Source organism: Scardinius erythrophthalmus (assembly GCF_964197995.2).
Source record: "Scardinius erythrophthalmus genome assembly, chromosome: 9".
Classification (NCBI taxonomy): domain Eukaryota; kingdom Metazoa; phylum Chordata; class Actinopteri; order Cypriniformes; family Leuciscidae; genus Scardinius; species Scardinius erythrophthalmus.
Window position 1 is genome coordinate 17429247 of NC_138229.1, and position 10904 is coordinate 17440150.

The 10904-nt window shown below is 37.5% G+C and overlaps 1 protein-coding gene across 1 annotated transcript; it reads left to right on the forward strand.

Annotated features, from left to right (window-relative positions):
- Window positions 1–545: 545 nt before the first annotated feature.
- On the forward strand, window positions 546–9938 carry tmub1 (transmembrane and ubiquitin-like domain containing 1). The gene is made up of 3 exons (XM_081374677.1): window positions 546–702; window positions 4995–5563; window positions 8895–9938. The coding sequence occupies exons 2-3, from the start codon at window positions 5040–5042 to the stop codon at window positions 9244–9246; spliced, it is 876 nt and encodes a 291-aa protein (XP_081230803.1). The 5' UTR covers window positions 546–702; window positions 4995–5039; the 3' UTR covers window positions 9247–9938.
- Window positions 9939–10904: the final 966 nt, after the last annotated feature.

Below are 10904 nucleotides of genomic sequence, written 5' to 3' on the forward strand. Positions count from 1 at the left end.
TATTGAATTATGAACTCAGCTGAAGTTTTTCAGTATTTATTACTATTTCAGCTTCTTTTCAATTATCACTGCTGATATGTCCTATTAATGTTCCCATCAAAAGTTGAATATGTAATTATGAAATGATTGTCTTAAAAAGGTATTCTGCAGTCATCTTCAACATAATGGATTCTGCCTGTTTAACAGTCTGATCAGATGGTAGTGGCAGCTCGAGTTTTTCATTTACTGTCTGACACATCTAAGCATCTGTGTGTGAAAGGACAGACAGTAAAGACAACATCTTCAGATTATCTAGTTGCAAAATACATGCACCACGTGGTAACTAAGGAGCAGTGCATGTTCATTTGAATGTAACTCAGAAGCAATATTGGCACAGGCAGCACACTTGACAGGTAAAGTGCTGAGTTCTATTGTATATGTTTATATGGACATTGTATTGTATTTGTATATTGTAGACAGAAATTGTGGTTGAGTAAATTTAGACAGGATTTTTATTTTTGGGTGAAAAAATATCGATTAAAATGGTTTAATTTGTGACTATTATTACTTGTAGGATTTGCGTCAAACCAATAAACCTTTATTTTGAAGGGAGATTATTTTAACCGGAAGTAGTATTTGTGGCATCGTTCTAGCCTGCCATCAGGAAGCGCATACGTTAAACGGTGTGAATCATGGACCGTCATACGAAGTGATATGACAACGGTAAGTCATTTTGGAGCCTCATATATGTTGTTTACAAAGTTTTAATTCTACTAATTTCGAGGACACGTTCAATTGAGGCGTAACAGCTGTGTTGAGCGCGTGTTAGCTGCTCTCGAGCTTGTTTCGTGGCTGTAGCGGTGCGCGAGCGCTCACCTGCCTGTACGTTCACAGACAGAGCTTCACTAATGAACACACACCTGATGCTCATGACCCCTAAACTCATGGCTTTAGAAAAGATGAGAGTTGGACGTTTTTGTAAAAAAAAAAAAATAGTTAACTTCAACTTTTTCTGTAGGTAATGGCTACGTGGCTGTTGACATTTTGACATTTCCTGTTCTTATTCGTACCTTTACATTATGTTTAATGATTTAGACGCGTAAATTCACCTGCTGTTCATGTCATCACACCTGTTTACTTAAATAAATTTATATATACTTAAAAGGTATTGCTTTTAAAGCGATAGTTCACCCCCTAATGAAAAGTCTGTTATCATTTACTCACCCTCATGTCTCGCTGTATGGCTTTATTTATGTTTTCGAGAATGACAGCCTCTCTTCACGTTCATTGTATGTAAAAAGATGGTATGAAATTGAAAAGATTGAGGCGGTCAGCCCCTGATATTCTGCCTACTTTCTCCTCTTTTGTTCTATCGGTAAAAGGAAGTCATAGAGGTTTTAAATATATTCTGAGAAACATATTTTACCCTTTTTGCTTTTGAGAGAGGTGCTGTGCAGTTGACTTCATGCATGATGAGAGGAGCTGTCTGTTATCAGGAGGCATGAAATATGGCCTGAAACTTGCTGACAGCCAGTTAAAGAGTGGGGAAATATCTGGTTTACTGAAGGGACCACTTCACTGCTTTTGTGTTCAAAGGTTGCGGCTTATGCTTGTAACAGTTTAAATGACTGTACACAGAGATTATTACTGCTTACACAGTCATGCTCTGGGAAAACATAGTAAACTCTATAGACCAGTTATTATCTTAAAATGATCTTTAGTTTTTAATGGAAGACAAAAAACATATTTTCATGCACTGGTCAATTTTGAGATTTTGGGCTTCCATAACATGTCCTCTTTCAAAAAGAAAACATCCAAAATACACATTTAAGTGTTTACTTTAGTACACTTTATCTATTTGCGTTTCTAGATTTCAATTACACTACATATCTTTAAAGGCCATTTTCTCGAAATTAGTTTTTTCCCCCTCATACACTGAGCCTGAAATCTTTACTTCAGTATGCCAACAAAATGAAAGAATAATTTTGAATCTGGCTTTGTCCAATGTTCAGATTTTTTGTTCTGGAAATGTAGATAATGCCGTACTTTATAATTTAAACACAACCTTTCAGAAAACGTCTAATACAATTGTACTTCAATTTGGGAAATATGGTGATATCTATTAGTTCAAATGTGTACCCTACCCTGTTTAGGCTATCTGTTGTCTTGCCTTAATTAAAGATGATCTCAATCTTTACCAAACTCATGAATCCTTGATTTGCGTACAGTGATATAAAGTTAAAAAAAAATCTGGTTTTATGGGTAAAATAAACACTTATTGAATATTAATTGGGGTAAGAATTTGTATAAAAAAAACACCATTTAGGTTTTAATTTCAGCTTACGGTGTTTTGATCATTTTTGGCATTTCATATTTTATAATAACTTCCAGGCTCTATGATTCATTCATATTTCACAAATCAATCTTTGTTACCATTGTAACCTGAAGGTGCAGTAAGCGATTTCTGAGAATCATCGTTGAACACTGTTGATATTTGAAATCAACCCAAACAAACACACCCCTCCCTTCATTGCTCCCCCACACAAACACACAATGCAAGAGTTGATATATCTCATCATAGCAGAAGCAAAATAAAGCTTAGCTGACAAACGCATGACAAGGATAAGCACACGAATATATAAAAGCAAGAGTTTTTTAGTCGCCAGCAGCACACCCACAAAACCAATGTTACTCACTTATGGAGCAGAAACAAAGCAACCTCAGCGCCACTTTTTTCACGCCTTCCCGCTTCGGTCTCTCCAGTGCTGGAAAGCTGTTCTATAATTACTGTGGGTCCTAAAGCTCATAACCCTTCTTTTTCCAGTGATATTCTTTTGAACTTTTCTCTTTTGTAATGTCTCTCAGCCATCTCTCTTTCTACAGTCTTTCTTCAAATCTCCCTCTTGTGCTCTCTCTCCTCCCCCATCATGAGTGTATACTTGGGCTGCACGATTAATCGCAATAAAACCGCACGCGATTTGGCAAAGGCTGCGATTATTTTATGCGCAGCTTGTCAGTGGAGTGCGGCTGATTGGTAGTAAATACTGCCCCATTTGAACGCCAGAGGGCGCTCTCATGCAAACACGATAAATATGCCCCGCCGCAGAAGTACAATAATGCGCATTATTCCAGGAAATCCCTATCGCTGTAGCTGAATAAACAGAAGATTGAATTGCTTTGATTAAACATGACTTAAATACACGACTGCCTTATTCTGTGTAAGAAGGCACATCATCTCACAGAAGGATGCTCAACTGTCGTTATGAAGTGAGTTTGGAGTAAATGCATGTTATTAAATGTCTGTTGTTGTACAAGAGGTTCATAAATGCTTCTCATGTTTTGGAAAGATGTTTGACGCGTGTTGTTTTTTCAAATGCATGTTATAAGTGACTCACAGTGATGGAGCAGCGTTTACAGAGCCGTACATCAATGACAAGCTACGCATAAAAAATAATCGCAGCCTTTGCGGTTTTAAAATCGCGATAAGCCATCTCGATTTAAGTGCGATTACATGTAAATTGCGATTAATCGTTCAGCCCCAGTGTATACGCCCTAACTGCTGATTGGCTACAAGTGTGTTTGTTGTGGTGCTCTGTCCAATCCACTTTCAACAGCGTTTTTCAGAAATTGCTTATTGCACCTTTAAGTAGACAATATGAGCGTGAGGGCTAAATCTTAGTAAATGTAAAATAATATGGAGTCAAATCTAAAGCTGTTAAATGCTGAAAGGCCATGACTAATGATGCTTTTCCACTGCATGGTACGGTACGGCTCGGCTCACTTTGTGGCACTCTTCCACTGCATGGTACGGCTCGCTTCGGCTTGCTTTAAATACTGTTGAGGTTCCAAGCATACCGTACCGATCCTAAAATGTGACGTGAAAACACTACAGATCACTGATTGGTCAGAGAGAATCGTCACTGCCAGCGTCATTGGATTTGCAACACGAGACACCAAACCTGCTAGATTTAAATAGTCAGCAACAGCCACTGCGGTGTTATTTGTTCGCAGTATTTTTATAAACGACTTGCTTGAAAAAAATTATAATAAATTAAAGAAAAGTATAAAGAAATGGCTGAATTGGGGTGACTGGTCAGTAGACGAGGTGCAGACGTTCCTCTCGTTGGTAGCCGAGGAGCGAGCCGGGAATGAAAAAGTTTTTCAGCAACTTACAATCCCACTCACTTTGAAGCGGTACTAAACTGCAGCGGAAAAGCAAAGTGAGCCGAGCCGTGCCGTACTGAGCCGTACCATGCAGTGGAAAAGCACCATAACTCTTCCAACAAGGGTCAGGTTTGACCTGTATAGACCACAGGTGGAACTTTCTTTAAATTGGTTATTTTTAAAAGAAAACTGGAAATTTGTGTTTTTGTGTTCCCCCCAAGACAACAGAAAGGTTAAAATCTTTGTATCATGGCTTATTAATATGATCAGCGTTCCCACAGTCATGGAAAACCTGCAAATATATGTGAATTTTAAACGTGTTTTCATGAAATAGTCAGAAAACAGTTTATTGAATTTCTTCTCTTCTGAGAAAATTGGTTTATTCTCTTGGAACCCTTAAAAAGTGTTTTAATCAAGTTATTCAAAATGTAGTTTTAGAATTTATAGGAAAAATTGTTAAATAAGTAAATAAAGTTTTCACCATGAAAATATCTAGAGAAACTGTCATGGCATTAAACAGACAAAATGAGGAAGATCTTTCAAAGCTATTTAAATTTTTATAGTGAACATCGATTGTTCTAGAATTGCTTCAAAAAGTGCTTGTCCAGTAATAACTAGCTATAATTGTAAATCTATTCATATAAATGGAAATATGCCTGTGCAATCTCTGTGATTATAGTCTGTGATTAAAAATATTGATTTTAAAAAAGCCTTATCCAGTAATGACTGGAAAGGTCAGGATATTTACTGAAAACTGTGGGAACCCTGAATGATGCATAATGCAGACCTTCCATTTGATAGAAATAATGAACTGCATGAATGTGATCAGTAATTGTTAACATGTGCTGTAGGTGCCTAGTCTGAAGTTGCCTTAGTCCAGGACACAGCAGACCAGGATGGCTCTAATAGAGGGGGTGGGTGATGAGGTCACCCTGCTCTTTGGAGTGGTGTTCCTGGTGCTCGTCCTGGTTCTGGCCTGGGCTTCCACTCACACTGTTGAACCCCCTGAACACCTCCTCTCACCTAGCCCAGGGACCTCCCCCTCCACAGAGACTGATAGCCAGGACCCGCTCCCCTCGGGTAACACGGACTCGTCACCCAGCGGTGTCAGGGAGAATGATAAGAGTGAGCCTGGAACAGAAGCAGGAGCGGTGGGGCAGTCCTCGGATGATAGTAGGGCTGAAGGAGGTGAGGGTGGCCTCCTGGAGGAAGCAGGGATTGAGAGGGATGGGTTGAGACATCGAGAATCAGCGGGTCCCTCGACTCAGCCTCCAGCCAGCGCCCCAAGTGCCACGCAGCCTTCGGCCGAAGAAGCACCGAATGACACCCAAAGGAACATGGTGCTCAGGTTGAAGTTCTTGAATGATACAGAGAGGACAGCGCAAGTGAATCTTCAAGACACGATTGGTTACATTAAACGGTAAGCAACTGAATACTCAACTCAACCTAATATAAGTTTGGTGTCAAATGTTTGTTCTATTTAAGATATAAGACACTCAAGGCAGCATACAGTTTGCAGCAGATGGAAACAATTAGCCTATTTGGGTTAAAATGGTTTAAAAACAAAACGGGGTGAGGGTTTCTAGTCTGCAAATTTCTTTGATTTTTATTTTTTTTTTTAATTCTACGTCCTTAAAGGGGTAGTCCACCTACAAATCATCATTTACTCTCTCTTGTCATTCCAAGCCTGTATGCATTTCTTTTTTCTGCTGAACACAAGAGAAGATACTTGGAAGAATGTTGATAACCAAACAGTTTCAGTACCCATTAACTTCCATTGTATTTTTTGTCCAATGAAAGTCAATGAAACTGTTTAGCTACTAACATTCTTCAAAATATCTTCTTTTGGCTTCCACAAAAAAAAGAAAGTCATATAAGTTTGGAACAACATGAGGGTGAGTAAGTGAAGACAGAATTTAAAATTTCTGTTTGGTACAGTACCTCAATTCAAATTCAAAACTTCAATTGGATTTAAACAGGTGTCCTCAATTCAGTACTAAATGCTTCTGCTTCTGTTTGTCTTCTGTTTTCACATTTATGACAAGATGGTAGACGTATAGTAACCTTAAGAAAGCATTTTTGGTGTTTATTTGATTTTTGCATATGAATTGTATCCTTGGCTACCTGCTAATTGTCATCAGGCAACATACATTTTGTCAATCAATAAGAAAGTTTCTGCCAAGAAAATTTCAGCAAAAACACGCCAGAGACCTTTTGTTCCAACACCACTTCTCTTTCCTATGCAGTGTGTAGCACCATTCTTTCAGTCAGAAAAGTGAACCAAAAAACAGACCTCCTTGAGCCTTATGAGACACAATTATCCATTCTTACAAGCAGTAACCATTCTATTAAAATCAGGCAGAACGGGCCTTCTTGTGGAAACATGAGGCATTGAGTGTGTGGAACACATCATGTTTGCAGTAGGTGAATGCACCCTTTTAAGAGGTCAGATTGGAGAGTTTCAATTTTGAAAAGTTATTCATTGGGAAGGCAGCTTGTGTGTTTGCAAGGAAAATCGATGCACAATCCTCTACATTTGTTGTGGAGTTTTTCTTCTGTTTTAAATGGAATTTAAACATTGCTGAGCAGCTTTACAAAATATCTACATTCTCTGCAAACGATAGTATTTAAAACAGTAGGCTTATTTCATTCATTTTTTTGTTTGTTTTTAAATTCTTCAGTTATTCCAAACTATTCCAAACTACCTAAGAATGTTCCATTAAAATAGTTTAAATGCATCAGCACAGCATTTTTAGATGACAAATAAAAATACATTTTTGTACTTGCATTTTTGCACGGTGTGAACTTGAAAGTTTTTTCGGAACTTTTTTTTTTAGGAGTTCTGAAGGCTGTGAGGCCTTTTGTTATTATTGTTCTTTGTCAATTGTTTGTCTGGAGCTAAACAATTTGACCAAAAAATCATATTGCGACTTATGACATTGTGTTTTGAACTTAAATATGGTCAACTTTTTACATCTCATCTCATTCTGCTTTTATATCAAAGCTAAAATAAAATCAGAATGAAAGAACAGCTCTTATATTCTCAACCCAACATAAACTGCTTTTAGAACCCCTGTTATTTAAAGGGGCTAAATAATATATAGGAAATGTTCATGGATTACTCACTATTTTTATTGCCATTGTGTAAACAGCTTGAAATGAAACTTAAAAAATGAGACCTTCCCCGACTTCCTAGATTGTTTATGAAAGGCTGTAGACGTTTCTGTCGGGAAAATGAAAAGGATGTGATGTTTATGCGTGCTCCAGAGAGCTTCTCTTCCACTCTGTGACACATGAAAAACGAAAGGATAATGGCGAAAGAGCTATTCTGTACTCTATTATTGCCCTGAGAGGACTACAGACACTCGATTTTTATACTCTCCTTTTCAGAGTATTTACATTTTAATTATGTATTGGTATATAAAGACAGTTTAAACAAATTTGGGAAAAAGTTTTTTAGAAAAAACCTACCTACCCTGCCTTTAATAGACACAGTTATAGGTGATAGTGGCCCACAAACTGATTAGCAGAAGTATTTAAGACAGTGATAACGTGAGTTAGCAGGAGACCTACACAATCTAAAACTCAAAACTAAGTATTTTGAACACCATCTTTCAAGAGCAAGCGGTTTGTGAATCCTGCATTGAACTCTGAAATTTGAGAAGCAGTCGTCAGTAAAATAAAGGGAACACAGCAAAAGTTTAGGATTATACTGCTGTGATATCGTGTTAAAGATGAATTTTAACCACTGATTCTTCACATGCTCCTCCTTGGGCAGTGAAAAAAAAACTGGCTTTACCTTCACATTGTAGAGCACAGCGTCTTCTGGACATGATGCTATCCAGTATCCACAGGAATCAGCTGCTGGTTTGAGGTTCAAGTTTTCCCTGGTGTCTGCATGCGCAATAAGTGGGTGGGCAATATGCTAATGTTTGTCTTGATGTCACAATGAAACGGCTTATGACTTGTTTGAAAAGCAATTCATTTGACTCAGAGTCCAATCTTACTTTTGAAAGACAATTACTTTATATACGGTGCACTTTCAGATTTAAAAACTTTGCAGGATGATTTCATTCACTTAGAGCTATGTTACACACTACCTGAGATGTCATTTTCAAAAATCCATTATAGGGGCCCTTTAATTCTTTCCGCTATTAGGCATCTTCTGTAAGAGTACTGAATATCCTGATCAAAACAGAGGCAAAGAAGAAGCAGAAACAAGTGACTGCATATGTAATTAATGCGATCATCGATATATAAACGGCATACGAATCAAAACTGGCTAATGTTTCCAAACAGGACGAGCTCTAGGACTGTGAAGCCTTGAGGGTTGTTGATGGACTCGATCTACTCCATCTATGTTTTGATCATCGTTCTGAATCCAATCCAGATGTAGTTTTTGTAGATTTTTTTTTTTCAGCTTTTTGCTCAAAATTATGCTTTTTTTTTAAACGTAGTTTAAAAACGTAGTTTTTTAAACCTCAGTCTACTTTTCATTTACACTCTTATTTGGTAGAATTATGATTGTATTGATTATTGTTAGGTGTAGTCTATATTTCTGACAATTGTTTTTCACCTTCATACAGTATTGTGAGGCGGTCTGCCTAAACCTGTTTCTGTTTGTGGATATACAGTAATTATTAATGTTCATAAGTCAAGCATCATTGTTGTGAGCACAGATTCAAGCAGACCAGTATGTGTAGGTGTTTGTAATTGTGTGTATATAAACTTCTGTTTGATTGCATTTTCAGGACTTACTTTGCTGGACAGGAGCACCAGGTACGTCTGATTTACCAGGGCCAGCTCCTTCAGGACGATGCCCAGACGATGGCCTCTCTCAACCTGGCTGACAACAGTGTTCTGCACTGCCACATCTCGCAGCATGCCACACGGGCCATGCCTGCTGGGGCACGGGCTGCTGACCAGGTGCATGTGGCTCTCAACGTGGGGAGCCTCATGGTGCCTCTGTTCGTGCTTATGCTGTCTGTGCTCTGGTACTTCCAGATCCAGTACCGGCAGTTCTTCACTGCACCTGCCACCGCCTCACTCGTGGGCATCACCATCTTCTTTAGTTTTGTTGCGTTTGGGGTATACCGCCGTTGATGGCTGTTTCTGTCCAGTTATATTCAGCATATACGTGTTTGCGCACATACAGATACTCAGTCTTTGCACTTTTTCACTTACCAGTGCCAGTGGCAATGTCTTCTGGGATTTGTGGACTTCTCAGTTTTGCTGAAGGCTGTGATTTCAGAGAAACATCTCTGAGGTCGTCTCTTTTTTTTTTTTTTGTTATTGTGGTTTTCGTTTGTTTTATTTTTTGTTCATCACTTTTGCCATTTTTCATCTGCACCAAATGTATGCTTGTCACACAGATAGGAATATGCTATATATTTGAAAACTAGAGATGTTTATTGTGCCTGTCCTCTTTTTCTTTTCTTTTCTTTTTTCTTTTCACATGCATGCTGCCAGTGTGAAACTGGGGCTTGCTTGTTAGAGGGGGTATGAAATGATGGTGTTCGAGTTTCAAGTAGAGGCTCGTCTGGCTGTCTGCCGGACTCAAACTGTAGTAAAGCAGGTCAGTAGAGCTGCTCTTGTATGTTGGAACAATTCAAATAATTTGTGTACAATAAGGCTTTTGAAATGGAGATATAATCTATTAAATCATTCTTTTATTTACTGCTGACTTGTCATTTCTGAAATGCTTTTAATTATTATGAGAATGATGTGTCCGACACTTCTGGACACTAAAGAAAATGTCTGAATGTCATTAAATAAAAAAAGATATATATTACACCAAATGGCATCTGCAAACAAATGATCAGTTTTTCGTCAGAACTAGATTTACTTTTTCTGACCCATCTCTCCAACTACTTTTAACTGACTGGTGTCAGAATGTTTGTTTTCAATGTCAGGATGTTTCAAGTTACTTCCCCTCAAGTTTGCAATGAGGTCCTGGTAGAGTAAGTAGTGTAGGTGTAGTAAGGTGTAGTTAATTGCATTTACATTGACATGATTCAAAGTTTGAAAAGAAAATGTGCCAAAAGTGAAAATTACCACAATAGATTTTGTCTTCATTTTGAACATTATATAATTTATATATGAAGAGTTCAGATGCAAAAGCCTCTAAGTGCATTCTGAAAAATTCTTCTAGAATGATCATTTTTATCAAGCTCGTATATTTAAGTTATGCGAGCTTGATAAAAAATAACCATTCTAGAAGAATTTTTCAGATGCACTTAGAGGCTTTTGCATCTGAACTCTTCATATATTTATATTGTGTATGTATGTGTATATATATATATATATATATATATATATATATATATATATATATATATATATATAATATATATTCATATAAAAAATGTGCTTGTGCTTATTTTCTTAGAAATAAATGACACTTGGTATGACGTTTTGTTACATACAAAATACATTTCGATATTATTTGTGAATCAAGGGGGGTTTAAGTATCCAAATAGCTTGCAGGGTCATTACATATGTTCATGTAGGCCAATGTGTGAGTGAGCAATGTAAAATAGGCTATTTTAAAAAAAATTGGGTGCGTTAATGTTTAGGTAAGTAGCATCGGTTCTCCCTCAGCTTTCTTTGGCCCTCACATTTGAGTCTCACAAAAAAAAAAACTTGTAGTATTTACACAGGAAAGATGTGAGTACAGACAATGTCCTTCATTCTTAATACGATAATGTATATTTTTAGTTATCTGGCCGAAATGTAGCCTACAGATTGCTTCAATTTTCCTG

Bases quoted from the DNA above. Each gene is read 5' to 3' on its own strand.
- tmub1 (XM_081374677.1), top strand. From the start codon at position 5,040: ATGGCTCTAATAGAGGGGGTGGGTGATGAGGTCACCCTGCTCTTTGGA. The intron at 5,564-8,894 runs GTAAGCAACTGA...TTGCATTTTCAG, and splicing joins ACGATTGGTTACATTAAACG to GACTTACTTTGCTGGACAGG.